The sequence below is a fragment of the Entelurus aequoreus genome, linkage group LG06, assembly GCF_033978785.1.
Source record: "Entelurus aequoreus isolate RoL-2023_Sb linkage group LG06, RoL_Eaeq_v1.1, whole genome shotgun sequence".
NCBI classification, from domain to species: Eukaryota; Metazoa; Chordata; class Actinopteri; order Syngnathiformes; family Syngnathidae; genus Entelurus; species Entelurus aequoreus.
In genome coordinates this window covers 44,269,786-44,296,266 of record NC_084736.1, presented here as the reverse complement: position 1 = coordinate 44,296,266, position 26,481 = coordinate 44,269,786, and the positions used below count along the sequence as shown (strand labels likewise).

General features: G+C 39.7%; 2 protein-coding genes across 2 annotated transcripts in view; both read left to right on the top strand.

Annotated features, from left to right (window-relative positions):
* The first annotated feature begins 803 nt into the window (after positions 1 to 803).
* On the top strand, positions 804 to 16,910 carry isca1 (iron-sulfur cluster assembly 1). Its single transcript, XM_062050756.1, has 4 exons — positions 804 to 968; positions 5,699 to 5,752; positions 8,377 to 8,482; positions 14,110 to 16,910. Exons 1-4 carry the CDS (start codon positions 888 to 890, stop codon positions 14,256 to 14,258), a joined length of 390 nt encoding a protein of 129 aa, XP_061906740.1. The 5' UTR covers positions 804 to 887; the 3' UTR covers positions 14,259 to 16,910.
* Positions 16,911 to 22,120: 5,210 nt separating this feature from the next.
* psat1 (phosphoserine aminotransferase 1) overlaps positions 22,121 to 26,481 on the top strand; it is a 41,907-nt gene continuing 37,546 nt past the window's right edge. Inside the window, exon 1 of the mRNA XM_062050753.1 lies at positions 22,121 to 22,332. Within this exon, the coding sequence (XP_061906737.1) occupies positions 22,267 to 22,332 (66 nt within the window). The 5' untranslated portion in view covers positions 22,121 to 22,266. The remainder of the gene's footprint in view (positions 22,333 to 26,481) is intronic.

The window sequence follows — 26,481 nt, the reverse complement described above, 5'->3', positions numbered from 1 at the left end:
ATGTTGATTTCTGCATGTGTCTGCAGTGGGCTAGTATATATAGAGCCACCCACACCAGTTTCAAATGAGTTGCCTAATTAATGAATTGGAAAGAAAATGTTATGACAGTAGCGTATGTGTGTGGCCGTGAGGTGAGTGACGTCAGTGAGTGTGTGGGCGACAGAAGAGAGGGAGCGGTAGCATGAGTGCCGGCGGGGACTAGTTTGTTTTGTATTATTTTGTAGTTTATTGTCAAAATATACACTCCCATTGTCCACTTAAATATTTCCAAGATATTTCTTTGTTCTTAGACAACGGATTCCCTTCCGTGATTGGTCATTTCTATGGACACAGAAATGACGTCACCTAAAATTCCATTTACGGCACATAGTAATGTCGTAATTCAGCTCTGAGTGTGACACTTAAGATTCAGTCCTACACTTCGCTGAAAGTGTGAGTAAGACGCTTGATAACTAACTTTTAAGTGCAGCTTTCAGCGAAGAATTTATTTACTCTTAAGTCAACTCTTAGCAGACTTCTTAGGAGTAATTCTGAAAAGCTTGATAAGTACGGCCCCAGAAATATAGGTAACACGCTGCCCCATAGTCACGTGACTTCGTCCAGCTCCCATTGGTTGAAATACTAGCTACCTTTTATGACGAGGCTATTTTTGCAACAGTAATATGACGAATTTTAACCTTCAATTTGGATTGTTTCATTGTAAAAAAGAAACATTCGTGGTTTTCAAGAGTTATATACGTAGCTGTTTAACGACTAAACCCATGGAACACAGGACCTGCCAGCAATTTGAACACGCATGCGCAGTCAGTTAAACCCATACAGAGGACAAGCTAACAATTTTAACACGCATGCGCGATACATTGTTGTGATGTTAGCCTGAACCCAAAATGTCTGCCTCCATGGTTCGAGCGACCGTCCGAGCGGTCAGTAAAAGGAAGATGATTCCAACAAGAGCAGCTCTCACTTTGGTAAGTCATTATTATTTAGTTATTACTAATTAGTTCGCTGCCCGGCCTGCTTTCATTTATGCGAAACGTGAAGCTGTGTCGCCGTTTCGTAGCTTTGGGTGAAAGTTAAGCTAGCACCTGTGACGTAAAGAACTGCCATGTTATCTTCTCACTTTTACGTAACTCTTATTTAAATAACATGTATTTACGTTTCGGTGACACTTATTTAAATAACATATTTACGTTAGGCTAACACTAGGCTGCGTTACTTAAGAATCTGTTATTCGTTACGTCATCATCAGCAGAGGACGAGTCGCTAATTAGCTAAGTGAATTTAAATCCTGTCAAACTCTCACTTTTCCGCGTCATTACACGATTTAACTGGACTTAACCTACAACTTGTGTTCTATCTTTTAGCTAACTGAGAATTCAGTACGTGTTACACAGCAGTAATAGTGCAAGTCACTAAGGTATTTTGTGATAGTTTGCACATGACCACTACGTTGTTGACGTAACTCTCATGCAACCATGTTACGACTTTAAAGTCAAGGTTAAAAACTAAAACGGACTGTATCATTCTTAAAGCGTTGTCAACAGTAGCTCTGGGTGGAGTCTTGCACGTGTGATGCAGTAAGCAAGATAATAGATGAAGCACCACAAACATTTTCAAATGGCATTTTTGCGCTCTCACGAGGAACATATGCCAAATAGTTTAATACGTTAGTAATTGGTCAATGCAGAGGTGTCCAATACTGATGTACTGTACTGAACAATTTGATATGTTTTGTAAAAAAAAAGAGCTAATAATCAATTTCATAAATTAAGATGACGGCACGGTGGAAGAGGGGTTAGTGCATCTGCCTCACAATACGAAGGTCCTGAGTAGTTCTGAGTTCAATCCCGAGTTCGGGATCTTTCTGTGTGGAGTTTGCATGTTCTCACCGTGACTGCGTGGGTTCCCTACGGGTACTCCGGCTTCCTCCCACCTCCAAAGACATGCACCTGGGGATAGGTTGATTGACAAAACTAAATGGTCCCTAGTGTGTGAATGTTGTCTGTCTATCTGTGTTGGCCCTGTGATGAGGTGGCGACTTGTCCAGGGTGTACCCCGCCTTCCGCCCGAATGCAGCTGAGATAGGCTCCAGTGACCCCCCGCGACCCCAAAAAGGGACAAGCGGTACAAAATGGATGGATGGATGAAGACGTTAAATATATTTACAGAAAAACAACCTCCATATTAGCTTCCGCCTTCATATTTATAAATTTTTGCGGCTTTTTCTTCTCCATAATTTAATTCCATATACTTCCATATTTTAAGTGTTGTATGTGCATGCAAATGTTTCAAGTCATTTCTGGGGAGGGCGTGGCACGGTTGGGAGAGTGGCTGTGCCAGCAACCTGAGGGTTCCTGGTTCGATCCCCAGCTTCTACCAACCTAGTCACGGCCGTTGTGTCCTTGAGCAAGCCACTTCACCCTTGCTCCTGATGGGTCGTGGTTAGCGCCTTGCATGGCAGCTCCTGCCATCAGTGTGTGAAGGTGGAAATTGTGTCAAAGCGCTTTGAGTACCTTGAAGATAGAAAAGCGCTATACAAGTATAACTCATTCTATTCCTAAGGTTCTACAACCAGTGAAGTTGGCACGTTGTGTAAATGGTAAATAAAAACAGAATACAATGAATTGCAATACAACTTATATTCATTTAAATAGACTGCAAAGACAAGATATGTAATGTTCCAACTGGAGAACTTTATTTTTTACAAATATTAGCTCATTTGGAATTTGATGCCTGCAACATGTTTCAAAAAAGCTGGCACAAGTGGCAAAAAAGACTGAGAAAGTTGAGGAATAATCATCAAACACTTATTTGGAGCATCCCACAGGTGAACAGGCTAATTGGGAACAGGTGGGTGCCATGATTGGGTATAAAAGCAGCTTCCATGAAATGCTCAGTCATTCACAAACAAGGATTGGGCGAGGGTCACCACTTTGTGAACAAATGCGTGAGCAAATTGTCCAACAGTTTAAGAATATAATTTCTCAACCAGCTATTGCAAGGAATTTAGGGATTTCACCATCATCAAAAGTTTCAGAGAATCTGGAGAAATCACTGCACGTAAGCGATGATATTACGGACCTTCGATCCCTCAGGCTGTCCTGCATCAAAAAGAGACATCAGTGTGTAAACACACACATGCGGATGTTGTTCCTGGACTTCAGCTCAGCATTCAACACCATCATCCCGCAGCACTTGGTGAGCAAACTGGCCCCCCTTGGATTCAGTACCCCCCTATGCAACTGGCTGCTTGACTTCCTCACAGACAGACCCCAATCTGTGAGAGTGGGCAACAACACCTCCAGTGCCATCTCCCTGAGCACCGGCTCCCCCCAGGGCTGCGTCCTGAGTCCGCTGCTGTTCACGTTGATGACTCATGACTGCTGCGCCAGGTCCACTACCAACCACATTGTGAAGTATGCGGACGACACAACAGTAGTGGGCCTCATCCGTGACAACAATGACATGGACTACAGGGAGGAGGTGAAACATCTGGTTGACTAGTGCAGAACCAACAACCTGGTCCTGAATGTCAACAAGACCAAGGAGATCGTCGTTGACTTCCGGAAGCACCAGTCCAGCCACGCTCCACTCTACATCAACGGCACAGCAGTGGAGATGGTAAGCAGCACCAAGTTCCTGGGGGTGCAGATAACTGACAATATAACCTGGTCCCTACACACCGGAGGTCTTGTAAAAAGAGCTCAGCAGCGCATGCTCTTTTTGCGTGGGATGAAAAGAGCACAGCTCCCTCCCCCCATTCTCACCACATTCTACAGAGGCACTATAGAGAGCCTGCTGACCAACAGCCTCTTGGTCTGGACTGGAGCCTGCAATGCCTCAGACTGGAAGTCTCTCCAGAGAGTGGTGAGGACGGCAGAAAAGATCATCAGGACTCCTCTTCCTCCTATCCAGGAGATCGCAAAAAGCCGCTGCCTGACCAGGGCTCAGAAAATCTGCAAATAATCCTCCCACCCCCATCAAGGACTGTTTTCACTGCTGGACTCTAGAAAGAGGTTCCGCAGCCTCCGAAGCAGAACCTTCAGGTTCTGTAACAGCTTCTTCCCTCAAGCCGTAAGACTCTTGAACGCATCATAATTAAATTATCCCCTCAACTCCCCCCAAAATGGATGAACTCGCTGGAAGAAAAAAGACAATATAACATACATCCATAAACGTGGACGCATATGAAAAAGTGCAATATATTTATCTGTACAGTAATCTATTTATTTATATATATTTATATATATTTATTTAGTTTATATATATATTTATATATTATTTATATTTATTTATTTATATATGCACCTTATTGCTTTTTTATCCTGCACTACCATGAGTTTATGTAACGAAATTTTGTTCTTATCTGTGTTGTAAAGTTCAAATTTGAATGACATTAAAAAGGAAGTCTAAGTCTAAAGGATATCACCACATGGGCTCAGGAACACTTCAGAAAACCACTGTCAGTAACTACAGTTTGTCGCTACATCTGTAAGTGCAAGTTAAAATTCTACTATGCAAAGCGAAAGCCATTTATCAACAACACCCAGAAACGTCGCCGGCTTCGCTGGGCCCGAGCTCATCTAAGATGGACTGATGCAAAGTGGAAAAGTGAAGTGAATTATATTTATATAGCGCTTTTCTCAAGTGACTCAAAGCGCTTTACATTGTGAGACCCAATATCTAAGTTACATTTTTAAACCAGTGTGGGTGGCACTGGGAGCAGGTGGGTAAAGTGTCTTGCCCAAGGACACAACAGCAGTGACGAGGATGGCGGAAGCGGGGATCGAACCTGCAACCCTGAAGTTGCTGGCACGGCTGCTCTACCAACCGAGCTATACCGCCCGCAAAAGAGTTCTGTGGTCTGACGAGTCCACATTTCAAAATGTTTTTGTAAACTGTGGATGTTGTGTCCTCCGGAACAAAGAGGAAAAGAACCATCCGGATTGGCACAAAGTTCAAAAGCCAGCATCTGTGGTGGTATGAGGGTGTATTAGTGCCCAAGGCGTGGGTAACTTACACATTTGTCAAGGCACCATTAATGCTGAAAGGTACATACAGGTTTTGGAGCAACATATGTTGCCGTCCAAGAAACTTTATTATGGCCCCTGCTTATTTCAGCAAGACAATGCTAAGCCACGTGTTACATCAACGTGGCTTCATAGTAAAAGAGTGCGGTTACTAGACTGGCCTGCCTGTAGTCCAGACCTGTCGCCCATTGAAAATGTGTGGTGCAATATGAAGCCTAAAATACCACAACGGAGACCCCAGACTGTTGAAGAACTTAAGCGTACATCAAGCAAGAATGGGAAATAATTCCACCTGAAAAGCTTCAAGAATGTGTCTCCTCAGTTCCCAAACGTTTACTGAGTGTTGTTAAAAGGAAAGGCCATGTAACACAGTGGTAAAAATGCCGCTGTGACAACTTTTTTGCAATGTGTTGCTGCCATTAAATTCTAAGTTAATGATTATTTGCAAAAAAAAAATTACGTTTCTCAGTTCGAACATTAAATATCTTGTCTTTGCAGTCTATTCAATTGAATATAAGTTGAAAAGGATTTGCAAATCATTGTATTCTGTTTTATTTACGATTTACACAACATACCAACTGGTTTTGGGTTTTGTATTTCTGCTCTATTGTTGTACATTAATAATAGCGGGTTTGTAAGAATACCTTATTGTTGTGATTTTATTCCAGACGCCATCAGCCGTGAACAAGATCAGGTTGCTGTTGCAGCAAAAACCAGAATATGTGAGTATGAGTAACAGTTAATAGTAATAGTAGTTGACTATTTTCATGAAGAAGCAGGGTTTTGTTGACCCCTATTTGTGTGTTTTTATGGTGAGATTGGGTGCAACCTTAACTGCGGCCTGAGGTTAAAACTACTCTGACAAGTACAATTATCCAAACAGTTACTTAAGTAAATGTACCGTATTTTCTGGACTATAGCACACACCGGTATATTAGCCGCACCTACTAAACTTCTTTTTAAAACTTGAAAACTTATAAAAAATATTTTCTATATATAAACCGGTGGCTGCAGGATTAGGTCTCTGCTATTTGCAGATGATGTGGTCCTGATGGCTTCATCTGGCCAAGATCTTCAGCTCTCACCGAGTGTGAAGCGACTGGGATGGGAATCAGCACCTTCAAGTCCGAGTCCATGGTTCTCGCCCGGAAAAGGGTTGAGTGCCATCTCCGGGTTGGGGAGGAGATCTTGCCCCAAGGGGAGGAGTTCAAGTACCTCAGAGTCTTGTTCACGAGTAAGGGAAGAGTGGATCGTGAGATCGACAGGCGGATCGGTGCGGCGTCTTCAGTAATGCGGACGCTGTATCGATCCGTTGTGGTGAAGAAGGAGCTGAGCCTGAAGACAAAGCTCTCAATTTACCCGTCGATCTACGTTCCCATTCTCACCTATGGTTATGAGCTTTTGGGTCTTTCTTTTTTACCTGTTGGGAGCGCATTCCACATTGATGTGGCATAGAAAGAGAAGTTAAGACCTTTGTTAGATCGGAATCTGGGTTTAACGTGGTTAGTGGAGCTCCCCCTGGTGTTGTGGTTATGGCAGTCATTTACGTTAAGGAAATAGTTTGACATGTACTTCGGTATCAGGGAGGTGTAGCGGATTTTATAGACTAGGCTCAGTGCAAGTTGTTTTACTCTGTCCTCCACCCTGAGCCAGCCCACTTTGGAGAAGTGAGTAAGAGTGAGGTGGGATCTGGGGTGGAGGTCTACAAGTAATCTGACTAGCTTGTTCTGGGATGTTTGGAGTTTAGATTTGAGGGTTTTGGAAGTGCTAGGGTACCAGGAGGTGCATGCGTAATCGAAAAAGGGTTGAACGAGAGTTCCCGCCAGAATCCTCATGGTGCTTTTGTTGACCAGAGAGGAGATTCTATAGAGAAATCTCGTTCATTGGTTGACCTTTTTGATTACCTTGGTTGCCATTTTATCACAGGAAAGATTAGCCTCTAGAATGGAACCTAGGTAGGTGACCTCATCTTTCCTGGTGATAACAATGTCACCTACTTTTATGGTGAAGTCATTGACTTTCTTAAGGTTGATGTGGGACCCAAACAGGATGGATTCCGTTTTACCCAAGTGTATGGATAGCTTGTTGTCAGCGAGCCAGGTGCAAGTGAAAACAACAATAAATTAAAGTGTACTTTTTGTACAAAACGCCACTACAATAGTTAAAAACAAATAAAGTGCACTTTTGTGTATGATGTCACACAAGATATTTCAATAAGTGTCACATAAAAATGACCTGCATATTAAATCATATATGTCATACGGTGTTGATGTGGAAATGGTTTCTTGGGCATTTTGTGGGTGTGACACCAAACGGAGATGTTGACATGCAGAGTTTGAAGCACTCTTCATTCTCTAGCAGGTGACTTTTCAAATGATGCTACAAATTAGCAGTGGTGCTACTTGTAGTAGCAACGCTTTTGCCGCATAATTGTTCGACATATCCCTGCTTGAAGCAAAACCACCGCCAGACGATGGACCCTGTGCTGTTTTTCTTAGGAATTAATTCTTCCTCCATTTGTTACCAGATTCGCACCTTCTCTCTCTCATATTACCACTCGCACCACTCCGTTAGCATCACAGCTAATGTTACCATGTCGCTACCTCTCTGCTCTGCGGGAGCGTGTGACGTTGCACACGTGAAGTGTGTAAGAAGGTGCGCTTGTTTTAAGTCTCTGTGAGAAGGAGAGACAAGAAAGAGTGGGAAACGCATGCAGTTTAATGCCCGCAGCTAAAAGCAACTGTGTGAGAACGTATACTCGAATATCACGATATAGTCATTTTCTATATCGCACAGAGACAAACCCGCTATATATCGAGTATATCGATATATATCGCCCAGCCCTAAAAAGAATACAGATGTAATAATGTTTGAAACACTTTTTGTGTGCGTTTGGGCTCTTTGTTCCATAAAACGTATAGTTTTATCCTTGAAAAACTGAGTTTTTTCTGCATTTACGTAAGGGCGGGTAAAATAGAAGCATTCTAACGTGTGTCATAAGAAAATTAAAGATTATATAACAGAAAGCCTGTAATTAGGTTATTGGTGTTTTTTGGTTTTTTTTGACATTTCATCCAGTTGTAAAATGCACAACCGTGATTAAAATAATTAAGTCAAAAAAACATTCAAGTTGTCTCCCAGGCCCAATGATTGTAAACATAATTTACTGTGTAAATGTAATATCTCACTGTGTTGATGAACTGAGGCAATCAGTTAGACATGCAGGCTTCTGATTGGCCGAAATGTGCATCAATGTGTTTTTTTGTATTGGGATTTATTTTTTTTTTACATTGGAGTGCAGAATTTAATTTTAAATGACTAAAGAAAATTATGTGTTTCTTGTCAGATGGGTCTAAAGGTTGGCGTGAGAACGCGTGGCTGCAACGGGCTGACGTACACGCTTGACTACACCAAGCAGAAAGACAAATCTGATGAAGAAGTGCTGCAAGATGGTGAGCTGCCTTCTTGTATATGTGGGTCAAAGGTCAAGTTACTGCTTGTTCTTGCGCTGCTCAAAGGGTTTTGGACCGTCTTTCAGCGCATGTCTTAGGTGGTTCTAATGAGAACACTTTAATGTAGGGTTGTACGTATACCGGTGCTAGTATAGTATCGCGATACTAATGAATCAAAAACGGTAGTATACTCTGTTTGAAAAGTACTGCTTCCCCATTTTTTCCCTTTTTTTTTAACGAGCATGACAGCGCGTCACCACGTCATTGCTAGTTTTACGAGCAGAGGATCATGTTTGACAGCGCACACACAGGGAGTACTTACAAGCAGACACAGTGTGTAGACAGAAAAGGGAGAATGGACGCATTTTGGCCTAAAAACTAAAGTTAAAGGTGAAGTTATAACACTGAAACGCCTTCAGGAAGATGTGCTTTAAGACATGGCTAGCTAGCTAGCAGCTAACATCCATCAGCAGTCGACAGTGTTGTAGCTACTTCTAATTGAGGACTATAATGATACCATAGAGCGAAATCCCAACTCCATGTTCCTCAGTAATGTGACACAGGAGGAAATAGTTACAATTGTGAAAAAAATGTAAATCTAAGACTTCAACTGATTGTAACGGAATTGATATGGAAACGATAAAAAAGGTTATTGAAGAGATCTCAGGACCATTAATGTATATTGGTAACCTATCATTTCAAACAGGTACATTTCCAAACAAAATGAAAATAGCTAAAGTTGCACCAATTTATAAGACTGGAGACAAACATCAATTTACAAATTATAGACCTGTTTCTCTACTTCCACAATTTTCTAAAATCATTGAAAAACTGTTCAATAACAGATTAGAAAGTTTCATAAATAAAAATAGAATACTCGAAGAGAACCAATATGGATATAGAGCTAATGTTTCAACTTCAATGGCTTTAATTGAAATTACAGAAGAAATTACCAATGCAATAGATAGTAAAAAATGTGCGGCAGCGGTTTTTATGGATCTAACTAAAGCATTTGACACAATTAATCACAATATTTTAATCAAAAAACTAGAACGATATGGCATCAGAGGGTTAGTCTTAAACTGGATAAGAAGTTATCTAACGAACAGGAAACAATACGTGAAGCTAGGCGAACACACGTCTACAACGCTAAATATATCCTGTGGTGTACCTCAGGGATCAATACTAGGACCTAAATTATTCAATCTCTATATAAATGACATTTGTAAAGTTACAAAAGATTTAAAGTTAGTATTATTTGCGGATGATACAACAGCGTTTTGTTCAGGAGAGAACACACAGGAGATAATACAAATAATAACAGAAGAAATTAACAAATTAAAAAGATGGTTTGACAATAACAGACTATCGTTGAATCTTAGTAAAACTAAAATAATGCTATTTGGTAACAGTAGAAGAGAAAGTCAAACACAAATACAAATAGACGGAATAGAAATTGAAAGAGTAAACAAAACCAAATTTCTAGGTATAATGATTGATGATAAATTGAACTGGAAATCTCACGTAAAAAATATACAACATAAAGTTGCAAGAAACACGTCAATAATGAATAAAGCAAAACATGTTCTAGACCAAAAATCCCTTCATATTCTCTACTGCTCACTAGTGTTACCATATCTGAGCTACTGTGTAGAAATATGGGGAAATAATTACAAAAGTACACTTCATTCATTAACGGTGTTACAAAAAAGATCAGTTAGAATAATACATAATGTTGGATATAGAGAACATACAAACCCTTTATTTATTGAATCAAAAATACTGAAATTCCACGACATAGTGAATTTGCAAACAGCTAAAATTATGCACAAAGCAAACTATAACCTACTACCCAAGAATATACAACAATTATTCTCAAAAAAAGAGGAGAAATATAATCTTAGAGAAAAACGTAATTTAAAACATTTGTTTGCACGTACAACACTTAAGACCTTCAGTATATCAGTATGTGGAATTAAATTATGGAATTTAACAATGTACTAATATGATACACTTCAAGAAACTCTTCAAACTTAAAGTGTTTACAAAGTACAAAGAAGAAGAACCATGACAAACATTCTCAATTTATTTCATCCATCCATTCATTCATTCTTAAAGTAATCTTTTTTATCTCATCATATGAAATATGACTTACTTCACCAATTATTATTATTAAATTCTTACTATTATTTATTTATTTTTATTGTGATTACTTATGGAGTTTATTGTGAAAAAATTGTGAACAGGAAGTGAACAAAAAGTTTTGCAACTGTTATGTAAAGAAAAGGGGTAGGATTAAATAAGCTCTGCTTCTTCCTACTCCTTTTCGAACATGTTGAAAAGAAACTGGAAATTGTGATGTATGATGTTGTATGCTTACATGTTCGAAATAAACTCAAACTCAAACTAATCCTGGCCTCCATGGCGACAAATAAAGTACGTTTCTTACAAGTATCATCCCTGCAGGACGGGAAATAGCTAAACATGCTTCACTACACACCCTAGGAGGATACAATAGCTCACCGCTAACAGCAAGCTAGCACCCCTGAATGTAAACAAATGCCATGGGTGGATCTACACCTGACATCCACTGTAATGATACTAAGTACTATCTAGTCGATACTACTATGATTACATCTATATTTTTTATTGTCACAAAATCTTTTTTCCTTTTTTTAAAATTCATATTATGTTTATAAAGTGAAGAAATACGTTCCTGGACACATGAGGACTTTGAATATGACCAATGTATGATCCTGTAACTACTTGGTATCGGATCGATACCTAAATTTGTGGTATCATCCAAAACTAATGTAAAGTATCAAACAACAGAAGAATAAGTGATTATTACATTTTAACAGAAGTGTAGATAGAACATGTTAAAACAGAAAATAAGCAGATATTAACAATAAATGAACAAGTGGATTAATAATCAATTTTTATAGCTTGTCCTTTATAATGTTGACAAACTAATAGAATGATACATGACACAATATGTTACTGCATACGTCAGCAGACTAATTAGGAGCCTTTGTTTGCTTACTTACTACTAAAAGACAAGTTGTCTAGTATGTTCACTATTTTATTTAAGGACAGAATTGTTCTTCGATTGCAATAAGAAACATATGTTTAATGTAACCTAAGATGCTTTGTTAAAATAAAACCAATAATGACATTTTTGTGGTTCCCTCTGTTTAGAAAAGTATCGAAATACATTTTGGTATCGGTACTAAAATGTTGGTATCGGGACAACCCTACTCCAATGTTGTGGTCAGTTTCTAGCAGGTGGGTGACAACACAAATGTTTTACTTCCCATATAATACCAATGCTGGAGCCTTGATTATTGGCCGATATTGATAATAAATTGATATGATTGTAGCACGAATCATAATACATACTTTTATTATTTTATAGTGTGGAATGTTAAAAATAGGTTTTATCAAGTTAAATTACTCAGTATGAAAAACACTTGTGACTGACTTATGTCGTCTTTAAATTGAAGTGGAGTGGTAGTTAGTTTTGTGGTGACACTTAGTGGTCCGTCTCACTCCTGACTTGAGTGAGGGTAAAGTGAAGCCTCTGCTTACAACGGATGGCAAGGCACACATTTCAGTAGTTTGACGAATTATTGATCGATCTGCTACCGATCAATATGTGACAATTTTACTGAAAAAGTATGTGATTATTGTCAATAAGTGTCTCACAAAGGTTGATCCCTTCCGGCCAACACTGTATTTATTGTTTTTCCCCGGCTGGCTCGCGGCTAATTGTGTGTTTCCACACACAGTGTGGAGCCACTCCCTTAAGTTAATACCATATTTTCTGGACTATAGTATATAAATGTTAGTAGTTTGTGAGCCGCAGATATAAACATTGTGAAATGAGTTATTTACACAGAAAGATTTTATTAATGTTTATTTACATACCTTAATTGTTTCCAAACGGTGGCAGTAAAACGGCAGATTAAACAAAACAGAAGTCATCGTCCTGGACCCACTAGCTGCGGAAGCTAACTCTCCAATCAGCTAAATAGACTCAATAAGTCCACAGTGACGTTTTGGTGGATTTACAAAACTGAAACAACACAAACAGAATGTCATTGTAAGTTAATAATACTAACACAGACACTCGTAAACATGTTAGCATATTACCTAGTGCTAACGACGCTAGCTTCAATACATTACAATAGCACGTACAATTATGCATGAAAACACTCCTACAGACATCACACATGGGACGGTTTAGTAAGTAAGAATTGTTTGTTATCATGAAAAACTTACAAACGTTGCCTGGAATGATGAATGAAGAATCCATACTAGTAGAAACGCTATGGGCGATTGGAAGATGTCACTTGTAGTTCCGGTTCAAAGTTTTAAGCAGCAGGAATGTAGGCATTGAGCAAACTCGTTCAAAGGATGGCGTCATAGCACAAACGATAACACACCATTTCAGTGTGTGTGTTTAATATGAAAACTATTTGCATTATGGCCGTCAGCGAAGAAAAATCCATAAATTGGCTTCACCGTTGTACAAGCCACAGGTTTCAAAGCGTAGGAAAAAAAGTAGCCGCTTATAGTCAGGAATTTAGGGTAATAACCACCTCTATTACGGCAAATAAGTTGCATTTCTTAGTATCTCAAGTACCATTATCACTGCATGACGAGACTAAACATGTTACACACCGAGTGAGCTAGCCAGGTGCAGGCATGCTTATAGTAAATAATAATAAAAAATGTATTCAATAATAATTAAATAATTGATTTAAAAGTGCTTTTTCACAGATAAAATCACAAAACATAGGTGATTTAAAACAACAATTCCACTAAAACAACAGGGGCAACATCATAAAAAGTGGATTAAAATGATAGTTAAAAGGTGTATTAACTAAAAGCTTTACTAAAAAGATAAGTTTTCAAATGTTTCTTAAAAGAATCAACACAGTCAAGCTCACTGAGGGACTAGTGCAAGTTGTTCCAGAGTCTGAGAGCTATAGCCCAAAATGCCACAGGTTTTAAAATGGGTTTTTGGGATCTTTAGGGGACCCTGGCCTGAAAACCGGAGGCTGCGCCCTGAAGTGTAGGGACATAACAAGTCAGTGATGTACTGAAGGGCCCCACCATGGACTAAAATCCTAAACTCTCGTTTTCATTTGAGTGGGAGCCAATGAAGACTGGAGGGTGGATCCATCCATAAGTTGGTGGTTTCGACACCAAGGGTAGTATCACCATGTTATCGATACTAGAGTGATTCAATCGATATGTTCATTTTTTCAAAATCTTTTTTTGTTGTTTTTGGTCATGTTTACAAACTCAGAATAATTCCTTGGACACAGGAGGACTTTGAGGGCCAAAAGAAAGGATTTAAATGAGTAGTTGTTACTTTTATATATATTTATTGTGTTGTTTTCATCAAACTGTTGTATGTCATGAAGGAAAATAAGGAAGTAGTTTAAATATTGTGTTGACATTGTTCCACTGTCAAGTGACAGTTAACACTTGGGACTGGTATCGGCCAATCTCACTCATGGATGGTCCGTATCGGAATGGGCAGCATAAAAGCATGATGGAAACATCCCTAAACAAAAGCATGTTTGATTATTTACGGGGCTCCTGGTCCGCTGTGTCAGGTGTGCGAGTGTTCATCGCGAAGAAAGCCCAGCTGACTCTTCTGGGGACAGAGATGGACTATGTGGAGTCCAAGCTCTCCAGCGAGTTTGTCTTCAACAATCCCAACATCAAGGGCACGTGCGGCTGCGGGGAGAGCTTCAGCATTTGAGCCGTCCTAAAGCAACAAAGACTCCACAGGCTGGAGAAGTTGGAACTGAAGAAGAACCCCCGCCTGTCTTTGGACCGCTCAGACGACACGCACACTTTCACTCTTCACCTTTGTGTTACTTTGCCATTTCATGCTCACAAGGACCTGGCAGAGTGTATTTATTCTCCTTCTTCCACAAAACCCAAAACCAGTGAAGTTGGCACGTTGTAGAAATGGTAAATAAAAAGAGAATACAATGATTTGCAAATCCTTTTCAACTTATATTCAATTGAATAGACTGCAAACACAAGATATTTAATGTTCCAACTGAGAAACGTTTTTTTTTTTTTTTTTGCAAATAATCATTAACTTAAAATTTAATGGCAGCAACAAAAAAGTTGCCACACGGGCATTTTTACCACTGTGTTACATGGCCTTTCCTTTTAACAACACTCAGTAAACGTTTGGGAACTGAGGAGACCAATTTTTAAAGCTTTTCAGGTGGAATTCTTTCCCATTCTTGCTTGATGTACAGCTTAAGTTGTTCAACAGTCCGAGGTCTCAGTTGTGGTATTTTACGCTTTATATTGCGCCATACATGTTCAATGGGAGACAGGTCTGGACTACAGGCAGGCCAGTCTAGTACCCGCACTCTATTACTATGAAGCCACACTGTTGTAACACGTGCAGAATGTGTTGAAATAAGCAGGGGCGTCCATGAAAAAGACGTTGCTTGGATGGGAACATATGTTACTCCTAAACCTGTATGTACCTTTCAGCATTAATGGTGCCTTCACAGATGTGTAAGTTACCCATGCCTTGGGCACTAATACATCCCCATACCATCACAGATGCTGGCTTTTGAACTTTGCGCCTATAACAGATGGCTCTTTTCCTCTTTGGTCAGGAGGACACAACGTCCACAGTTTCCAAAAACAATTTGAAATGTGATCTCGTCAGACCACAGAACGCTTTTCCACTTTGCATCAGTCCATCTTAGATGAACTCAGGCCCAGCGAAGCCAGCAGCGTTTCTGGGTGTTGTTGATAAATGGCCTTTGCTTTGCATAGTAGAGTTTTAACTTGCACCTACAGATGTAGTTACTGACAGTGGTTTTCTGAAGTGTTCCAGAGCCTATGTGGTGATATCCTTTACACACTGATGTCGCTTTTTGATGCATTACCGCCTAGGGGATCAAAGGTCACGGGCCTTTCTGCTTACATGGAGTGATTTCTCCAGATTCTCAGAAACTTTTGATGGTATTACGGACCGTAGATGGTGAAATCCATAAATTTATGTTCTTACACTTTTGGACAATTTGCTCACGCATTTGTGGTGACCCTCGCCCCATCCTTGTTTGTGAATGACAGAGCATTTCATGGAAGCTGCTTTTATACCCAATCATGGCACCCACCTGTTCCCAATTAGCCTGTTCACCTGTGGGATGTTCCAAATAAGTGTATGATGAGCATTCCTCAACTTTCTCAGTCTTTTTTGCCACTTGTGCCAGCTTTTTTGAAACCTGTTGCAGGCATCAAATTCCAAATGAGCTAATATTTGCAAAAAATAAAGTTTACCAGTTCGAACGTTAAATATCTTGTCTTTGCGGTCTATTCAATTGAATATAAGTTAAAAAGGATTTGCAAATCATTGTATTTTGTCTTTATTTACTATTTACACAACATGCCAACTTCACTGGTTTTGGGGTTTGTACACCACGGGTGTCCAAACCTTTCCCACTGAGGACAGCACATCAAAAAATCGAAGCATTCGGCGGCCATTTTCATATTTTTCATTTAAAAAAATAAGTCATTTATTTTTTTTTTTTATTCAACGCTTGAAATCTATTTAAAATCTGTCAATATAAAGTTGCTTTTTAAAAAAAATAGCTGTATGCCCTTTTTGTCAAAGCCCTGATTTTATATTTAAAATCAATCAATATTTCCCCCTAAATAATAAGTAATTGGAGCCTTAAATGGCTCAATAATTCACAACACCATGGATTTTAATTCATTATTTTTAAGGAATGTCAGTTTATAAAAATCCTAATCATAAATAAGTCATCCAAATGTTTTAATTTGTTTATTTTTACTTTCAAAGCTCATGTTTTCAGGTCAACTTCGGATCTATCCGTTGATTATAAGTTTTTATTATTTTTTGGTTTTATGCCCTTTTTGACAGAGAACTTTGTTTCTTGTATGGTAACCACACAAAGTATGCAATATTTCCCCCAAAAATATTTCAAAAGTGGAATTATTGATGAGAAGTATTGAACTTGAATAACATTGATTTTGATTCATTATTATTTTTGGAGCACTGACCGTTTTACAGAAAAAAACAGCAGGCGTGGCAGCTTTGTGTTATTTGAGTCAACATTGCAACTTTTTTCTTACTACATTTCACCTGTTTGATCTTTTATTCCACTTTTTAATGTTTTTAAAAAAAAATAGTATATTTAAAACGTGCAAATTTGGACACCCCTGTTCTACACTCAGTTGTGTAACTCCAGCAAGAGAACAGGATAATAGATTTGAAATATTGTGTTGAAAAGCCTCAAGTGTCTCCGAAGTGTATAGTCTGTTGAAAAATACTGCATATTAATTTATGTGTACATATATTGTGTAAATGAACCAAGCGCACAATAAAGCAACGCACAAAAAAATGTATGCGCCACATTAGTTATTGTACACAGTTTGTTTATTGTCAAGCGTCACTAATGTATAGAGCTGTGTAATGTATGTCTACATATTAAATATTAAACCCAGGCTCCTCACTTCAGATGTTTTTTGTTTTTTTTTGCTTTGTGTCCAAATTTTGTTTAAAAAATCAACTGTAAAGATGAGATAGTATACCAACTGAGAAGTAGTGAGAAGTACAAAGTGAGTGTGTGGCACACTCACTGGCTGTATAAACTGACACTTTATTAAGGGAACCATCTGCTGAATTCTAAAGTACTACATTTAGTAATGTTGAAAGCAAATATAATTGTGTTTTTGTGCTGTGCATGAAGGAATATGAAATGTGCAACTCGGGTCAATAAGACAAATAGAACAACATATACCTTGTTTAGTCCTAAAAATCAAAACGATCCCACATTTTTGAATTTTACCACATTTCCTTAGTTTCCTTTAGATCGATGATAGCGATTAATACCGATGTCAGTCACAGCACACATAAATATGAGAAATGATAAGCCGACCATGACAAAGGTCATTATTGCATTTTAGTTTCATGAATGGGAATTGAAAGAACAAAAGCTGATTTTAATTTTAATTTTGAAATACAAAACAAAAAAACTTTCCTTTTTTGTGTCGAAAAGCAATAACTAGATTTAAATAATAGTTTGATTTTTTTATTGGGGGCTGTATTTCAAAATAAAGCTTGAATAAACCAATCGTGTTTTGTTGTTCATAAAACGAAAATTTAATGACGAAAAGATCCGCCGCCCGACCCACACCCCTGCCTATCGGCGCCCCCGGGATGCTCTTGACCAGGGGTCCCCAAACTTTTTGACTCGCGTGTGCGATGGTGTCACGTTATCGATGAGAAAATGCATTTTTAGACAATATGATTTGCCTGAGCCGCTAGGAGACACAGTGAGTAGCAAGCGGTACAAAGTGGATAAGAAAAGACAGAACAATTTTTTATTTTCTATTTATTTTTTAAAACATTTTTTATACTTGGGACTTCCCGCGGGCCTGATTTTGGATGCTGGCAGGCCACAATAATACAAATGACTAAAAGACATGTTTTTTTAATTTCTGACACCAGAAGTTATTTAAAGACAAGCCTGCAGACTTACCAAATAAATTATTAGACTTAGACTTCCTTTTTATTGTCATTCAAATTTGAACTTTACAGCACAAATAAGAACGAAATTTCGTTACCTAAGCTCATGGTAGTGCAAGATAAAAAAGCAATAAGGTGCATATATAAATAAATAAATATACATGAATAATATATAAATATATATATATAAAATAAATAAATATATATAAATAAATAAATAGAATACTGTACAGATAAATATATATGGCACTTTTTCACATGCGTCCGCGTTTATGGATGTATGTTATATTGTCTTTTTTATTCCAGCGAGTTAATCCATTTTGGGGGGAGTTGAGGGGATAATTTAATTATGATGCGTTCAAGAGTCTTACGGCTTGAGGGAAGAAGCTGTTACAGAACCTGGAGGTTCTGCTTCGGAGGCTGTGGAACCTCTTTCTAGAGTCCAGCAGTGAAAACAGTCCTTGGTGGGGGTGGGAGGAGTCTTTGCAGATTTTCTGAGCCCTGGTCAGGCAGCGACTTTTTGCGATCTCCTGGATAGGAGGAAGAGGAGTCCTGATGATCTTTTCTACTGTCCTCACCACTCTCTGGACAGACTTCCAGTCTGAGGCATTGCAGGCTCCAGTCCAGACCGAGAGGCTGTTGGTCAGCAGGCTCTCTATAGTGCCTCTGTAGAATGTGGTGAGAATGGGGGGAGGGAGCTGTGCTCTTTTCATCCGACGCAAAAAGTGCATGCGCTGCTGAGCTCTTTTTACAAGACCTCCGGTGTGTAGGGACCAGGTCATATTGTCAGTTATCTGCACCCCCAGGAACTTGGTGCTGCTTACTATCTCCACCGCTGTGCCGTTGATGTAGAGTGGAGCGTGGCTGGACTGATGCTTCCTGAAGTCAACGATGATCTCCTTGGTCTTGTTGACATTCAGGACCAGGTTGTTGGTTCTGCACCAGTCAACCAGATGTTTCACCTCCTCCCTGTAGTCCATGTCATTGTTGTCACGGATGAGGCCCACTACTGTCGTGTCGTCCGCATACTTCACAATGTGGTTAGTAGTGGACCTGGCGCAGCAGTCATGAGTCATCAACGTGAACAGCAGCGGACTCAGGACGCAGCCCTGGGGGGAGCCGGTGCTCAGGGAGATGGCACTGGAGGTGTTGTTGCCCACTCTCACAGATTGGGGTCTGTCTGAGGAAGTCAAGCAGCCAGTTGCATAGGGGGGTACTGAATCGAAGGGGGGCCAGTTTGCTCACCAAGTGCTGCGGGATGATGGTGTTGAATGCTAAACTGAAGTCCAGGAACAACATCCGCACGTGTGTGTCCTTTCCTTCCAGATGTTCTAAGCTCAGGTGGAGTGCAGAGGAGATGGCGTCCTCTGTGGAGCGGTTAGGGCGATAAGCAAACTGGTATGTGGGGGGAAGTCTGGAGACAATATATTCCTTTACCAGCCTCTCGAAGCACTTCATTATGATGGGGGTGAGTGCAACGGGGTGGTAATCATTGAGGGTGGAGATTGTGGGTGTTTTAGGCACTGGGATGATTGTGGCCGTCTTAAAACATGATGGTACCACAGCCTGAGTCAGCGAGATGTTGAAGATGTCTGTGAGAACCCCAACCAGCTGGTCTGCACATCCCTTAAGCACCTTGCCTGGAGTGTCATCAGGTCCCGGTGCTTTCCGGGGGTTCACTCTCCTCAGGGTTTTCCGGACATCCGCTGTATCCAGGTTGAGCGGCTGCTCATCAGGGCGAGGGATGGATTTTCTCGCTGGAGTGGTGTTAAGTGCCTCAAACCTTGCAAAGTAATGTGTGTGTGAATGGGTGAATGTGGAAATACTGTCAAAGCGCTTTGAGTACCTTGAAGGTAGAAAAGCGCTATACAAGTATAACCCATTTATCATTTATTTATCATCTAGGAAGCTGATACTGTTGTCACAGGGACAGGGGGCAGCTTTATAGTCCGTGATGACCTGTATGCCCTGCCACATTTGTCTAGTGTTTGTAGGGTTCTTGAATAAGTCCTGCACTTTCTGACTGTGAGCACGCTTTGCAACCTTAATGGCACAGTTCAGTTTAGCTCTGGCTGATTTTAATGCCACCATGTCGCCAGACTTGAAAGCCTTGTTCCGAGCCTTCAGCATTGCACGTACCTCACTGTTCATCCAGGGTTTCTCGTTGGCCCGTGTGGGGATGTTCTTGATCACACTGACATCCTCCATGCACTTCTGAATGTATGCGGACACAGACTCTGCATACTCCTCCACACATGTGTGGTGATTTTCGGTGGCGGCTGCTTTGAACATGTCCCAGTCTGTGGTTTCGAAGCAGTATGCTTTTTATATATGAACGCAGGATACAAGACCACACTTTTTGGCCTACAGGCCAGTCCGCGGTATTGTTTTTAAAAAACAACTTCCGGTTCCGGTGTTTGGCATAACATTTCTTGTTTTAGTAAATTTGTGTTTTTGTTGACTGGTGATTTTCATTTTTGTTGTATAAAATACAAAAAAAACAAGCAACCCATTTCATATCTAGGTTTTGAAATGAAAATGATACGAAAATAGAAGAATGCTTCGGGTTTTTTTTGTATTTCAAAATAAAACTAGAATAAACCAATAGTGTTTTGTTGTTCATAAAACGAACATTAAATGACAAAAAATATACACTGATCTATAAACTACACCACCATAATAATATAAATAACAAATAAATGTATTTCCAGACAATGACAATCAAACTGAGCACTATTTTACCCGTGTAAAGCGTCACAGCCGTCTTTTAATCTAAAAATTCGAGCTCGCGGGATGTCATTGAACGCCTCAAACTACCCGTTACCTCACGTGACTTCCTCAGCAGCGAGTACAGCAGTGTTTAGAAACGTGATTCCCTTTCATTGACTCGAGTTCGTACGAGTCACTCACCAGACTGGATCACTCGAGTCTTGTTCCGCATTTATTTCTGCCCAGACATGTTTCACGGTTTCCTCCTTTTGATGTAGCTAACGGAATAAGTGGTGAGTACGTGAACGAGTTGAAAAAGAAGACGACCCGTGGGTTCCAATTCAGTACAAAAACGAACGACTTGTTCATGAGCTGCACATACAAGTAGAGATGAATGAAAAACCTTTAGATATGAGGAGAGATCAACTGTCAGCAGTTTATTGGGCAAACTTAAAAGGGACCAAGCAAGGACATCCAACTCACCAAGTGCTACTAAACTGCCAAGAAAAAGAGAAGAAAAAAATGAATAGTTTTGTGTGGATAATAGGGGACATATGTAATAAAGCTCAATAATTGATAATATTAAAGTTAGCCCTACCGTACCAATCCCTGCAATACCACCGTGGATGTATGACAACCCAAAGGTAAACATACAATTACTAAATAATATAAATTTAAATAGTTACCAGATAGAACAATGGATTGATGAAACGTTTTTAGACAACATCATGGTGTACACAGATGCATCAAAAACTATAAATAATAAGGTAGGAGCTGCAGCTGTTATCCCACAAGGAAACATAGTATTAAATAAAAGAATTAGTGATAAGTTATCTGTTTTTACGGGAGAATTGGTAGCAATTTATATGGCAGTTCATTGGATAGAGGAAAATAAAGCAAGAAAAGCAGTCGTATGCTCGGACTCCAGCAGTGCATTGATTAGCATAAAAAACATAGCATCAGAAACAAGACAATATATAGTTTATGAAATAGTTCAGGCAATCTACAGAATAAATAAAGCGGGAGGTGTGGTAACATTTACTAGAATGAGATTAGGACATACATACTTAAATAGTTCATTGGAATTGATAGGGAAACATAATACAGGTCTGTGTGATTCTTGCCATCAGATAGAAAGTGTAGGACATGTTTTAATACATTGTTGGAAATACAATAGAGGAAGGGAAATACTGGAAAGTAAGTTAGCGAAAGAGAATATTAGGTTAGCAGTGGAAGATATATTAGGATTGAACTCAGAACACATAGGATATAAATCAATATACACATATTTAAAAAACACTGGGTTAAATAAAATAATATAGAATAGGGATCCACCTCGGTCCACACTCCATTACAGTAGGTGGCGGTAATGCACACCACAAGGTTGCGTGCCAACCGCCATAAAAAAACAAAAGAAGAAGGAGAATGAGCTGCTCATTTCCATGAGCGAGCAGCAGAAGCGGACTGCAGGATCAGCCACCTTGAAAAGCACTTTCACTCGCTCGTTTCTTTGCCTCTTTTTTGCAACATCATGGAGCAGAAAAACAACAATCAAACCATCAATTTCGGCGCTGGGCCCGCCAAACTCCCGCTGACGGTAAGTTAGCCGCACGGTCAAGTATCGCGATAATATTAAGCAGCATCAGTGAAGTAAGGAGATGTACGTTTTTCATCTCAAATGTTGAACTTTTTATGCTATTTGTTTTTATTTGCATTGTGCAAAATGGAAGAAGTGCTTCCTGTACAGAAACGTTTCCGTTGGTCTCGTGACTGACTGACGATAAATCACTTTAGCATCGCTCAGCAACATGCTGAAAACATGGAGCTGAGTTGCATCAGCCTAGTAGTCCATTCATCTGGAAACATTCGGCTTTTTATCAACAGTTGTTGCAACATGTTTTTTAATCGTTTGCAATACCGCAGATGCCTAAAAAGAGTAAAACATTTTAAGTGAGACGCCATCTGTCAACATCATGTGTCAATCATTGCAGCACATTTTTATGTTAGTGGCTGCTGTATGGAATGAATAAACTATTCTTAGAGGTAAAATATTGGAAAACCAAATGATATTAAAAATAAATATATATATATATATATATATATTAGATTTTCCATATTTGTTTATTTTATTTTTTGTATTTTTTTAATGTACACATATTTTGTATATAAATATATGCATATATATTTTTTATAAATATTTCCAAATAATGTATACATATTTTGTATATGAATATATACATATATATTTTTATTTTTTATGTATACATATTTTATATATAAATATATACATATATATATATATATATATATATATATATATATATATATATATATATATATATATATATATATTTGAAATATTTTTTTTCTTTGATATGTCACAAAATATATAAATAATAATCGATTTTACAAAAAAAAAAGACTTAATTCGTGATACAGTTATTTACCCTGGGCTGCTCTACAAGGTTTATAATTTGGGCTGCAACAAATAATCTATTCATTCGATCAAAAAAAAAAGGAATTGATTTATACTGTTGCTTCGATTAATCGTTTGATGAGTGTAACTAATAAAAAAGTGATCAAATGTGGAGCGCACAGAGTGCCTGGAACTTGAAATATACGGACATAGCTACAAAGAGCGCACATGAGAGTGATGGTGTGCTGGTGCTGTGATCAGTTTTTGTTTTTTTTACATTTGAATTAATGCACACATGTTGAAATACCAGGTTGGGGAGGAGACCCTACCCTAAGTGGAGGAGTTCAAGTACCTCGGAGTCTTGTTCACGAGTGAGGGAAGAGTGGATCGTGAGATCGACAGGCGGACTGGTGCGGCGTCTTCAGTAATGCGGACGCTGTATCGATCCGTTGTGGTGAAGAAGGAGCTGAGCCAGAAGGCAAAGCCCTCAATTTACCAGTCGACACCTATGGTCGTGAGCTTTGGGTTATGACGGATAGGACAAGATCACGGGTACAAGCGGCCAAAATGAGTTTCCTCCACCGGGTGGCGGGGCTCTACCTTAGAAAAAGGGTGAGAAGCTCTGCCATCCAGGAGGAGCTCAAAGTAAAGCCACTGCTCCTCCACATCAAGAGGAGCCAGATGAGGTGGTTTGGGCATCTGGTCAGGATGCCACCCGAACGCCTCCCTAGGGAGGTGTTTAGGGCACGTCCGACCGGTAGGAGGCCACGGGGAAGACCCAGGACACGTTGGGAAGACTATGTCTCCAGGCTGGCCTGGGAACGCCTCTGGATCCCCCGGGAGGAGCTGGACGAAGGGGCTGGGTAGAGGGAAGTCTGGGCTTCCCTGCTTAGGCTGCTGCCCCTGCGACCCGACCTCTGATAAGTGGAAGACGATGGATGGATGGATGTTGAAATACCATTTCAATGTTGATGATGTGCATTAATTAGGAAAAAAAGAATGCAAAAACATTTAATTATTTTAACTATTTTCCCTACAGTACACATTGAGTCTACAAAGTGTATTTTATTTGATTACTCGATTTATCAAACAAACTAATGATAAGATTACTTTATTACTAAAATAATGGATAGCTGTAGCAGGAGGGGATTTTTGTGGCCCCCATAGACATGTTTGACTGTATTTGTTATTTTAGTGTGTGAAATTAATTGTTCTTAACATCCAAAAGAATCACAACATATTCATATAACTGGGGCGGCATGGCGTAGTGGGTAGAGCGCCCGTGTCAGAAACCTGAGGGTTGCAGGTTCCCTCCCCGCCTCTTACCATGCCGTTGTGTCCTTGGGCAGGACACTTCACCCTTGCCCCCGGTGCCGCTCACACCGGTGAATGAATGTTGAATGAATGATAGGTGGTGGTCGGAGGGGCCGTAGGCGCAAATTGGCAGCCACGCTTCCGTCAGTCTACCCCAGGGCAGCTGTGGCTACGAAAGTAGCTTACCACCACCAGGTGTGAATGAATGATGGGTTTTTAACATGTAAAGCGACTTTGGGTACTTAGAAAAGAGCTATATAAATCCCAGGTATTATTATTATTATTATTATTATATTTCTTTGAATTGATTGAAAAGTGCACACTGGGGCGATAAAACGATATAGTCGGGAAATTACGCAAGATGCTCGTCCCCAACAACACCGGTAATACCACACAACCTTAGCCGTGCTTTCCCTTCAGAGCACAGCTGTAACTAAACCTGCAGAAAAGTTCTTATCGGGTTTCTCTATGTTTACATTTTCACACTTTGCACTATTTTGTTGCACATTATGAACTATTTCTTACATATTCTTTATTTTTGCACCTTCATTTTAAGAGTTTATTGTTAAAGGCCTACTGAAATGATTTTTTTTTAAATTTAAACGGGAATAGCAGATCCATTCTATGTGTCATACTTGATCATTTCGCGATATTGCCATATTTTTGCTGAAAGGATTTAGTAGAGAAAATCGACGATAAAGTTCGCAACTTTTGCTCGCTGATAAAAAAAGCCGTGCCCCTACCGGAAGTAGCGTGACGTCACAAGCGGTAGTGCTGCTCACAATTCCCCCTTGTTTACAATGGAGCGAGAGATATTTGGAGCGAGAAAGCGACGATTACCCCATTAATTTGAGCGAGGATGAAAGATTCGTGGATGCGGAACGTTAGAGTGACGGACTAGAATGCAGTTCAAGAGATATCTTTTTTCGCTCTTACCGTAACTTGGGTACAAGCTGGCTCATTGGATTCCACACTCTCTCCTTTTTCTATTGTGGATCACGGATTTGTATTTTAAACCACCTCGGATACTATATCCTCTTGAAAATGAGAGTCGAGAAGGCGAAATGGACATTCAGTGACTTTTATCTCCACGAAAATACATCGACGAAACTCTTTAGCATGAGCTAATGTGATAGCATCTGTCTCAAATGCAGATAGACACTAAATAAATAAATACCTGACTGGAAGGATAGACAGAAGATCATCAATACTACTATCAGGAGACACCGAACCAAACACTGGACATGTAAATACACGGTTAATGTGTATTCGACGCCTGTCGAAGCCTAGCAATGCTGTTGCTAACGACGCTAACTTAGCAACGGGAGCTCGTCAGAGCTATGATAAAAACATTAGCGCTCCACCTACGCCAGCCAGCCCTCCTCTGTTCATCAACACCCGTGCTCACCTGCTTTCCAGCGATCGACGATGCGGCCCGGAGACGTAGGAAGTCAAGGTGAGGTCGCCGGCGCTAGTGTCTGCTATCCAACAAAGTCCTCCTTGTTGTGTTGCTACAGCCAGCCGCTAATACACCGATCCCACCTACAACGTTCTTCTTTTCAGCCTTCATTGTTCATTAAAGAAATTGCAAAAGATTCACCAACACAGATGTCCAGAATACTGTGGAATTATGAAATGAAAACAGAGCTTTGTGTATAGGATTTTTAGGGCTCCGAATACTTCCCTTGTCCTCGTGACGTCACACGCATACGTCAGCATAATAAAACGTTTTCAAGCGGAAGTGTGGCGGGAAATTTAAAATTGCACTTTATAAGTTAACCCGGCCGTATTGGAGTGTGTTGCAATGTTAAGATTTCATCATTGATATATAAACTATCAGACTGCGTGGTCGGTAGTAGTGGGTTTCAGTAGGCCTTTAAGTGTTCAATGTGATTTTCCAATTTAGTTTACATTGAGTGTTTCCATGGTTGTCCTTTCCTTTCTGCCTTGATAGCTGAGGGGATTATATTCAGAGGAAAGTTAAGTTTGAAATAAGTATGTTTACATTTAATATAT

Bases quoted from the DNA above. Each gene is read 5' to 3' on its own strand.
- isca1 (XM_062050756.1), top strand. From the start codon at position 888: ATGTCTGCCTCCATGGTTCGAGCGACCGTCCGAGCGGTCAGTAAAAGG. The intron at 5,753-8,376 runs GTGAGTATGAGT...GTTTCTTGTCAG, and splicing joins TGCAGCAAAAACCAGAATAT to ATGGGTCTAAAGGTTGGCGT. The intron at 8,483-14,109 runs GTGAGCTGCCTT...CCGCTGTGTCAG, and splicing joins TGAAGAAGTGCTGCAAGATG to GTGTGCGAGTGTTCATCGCG.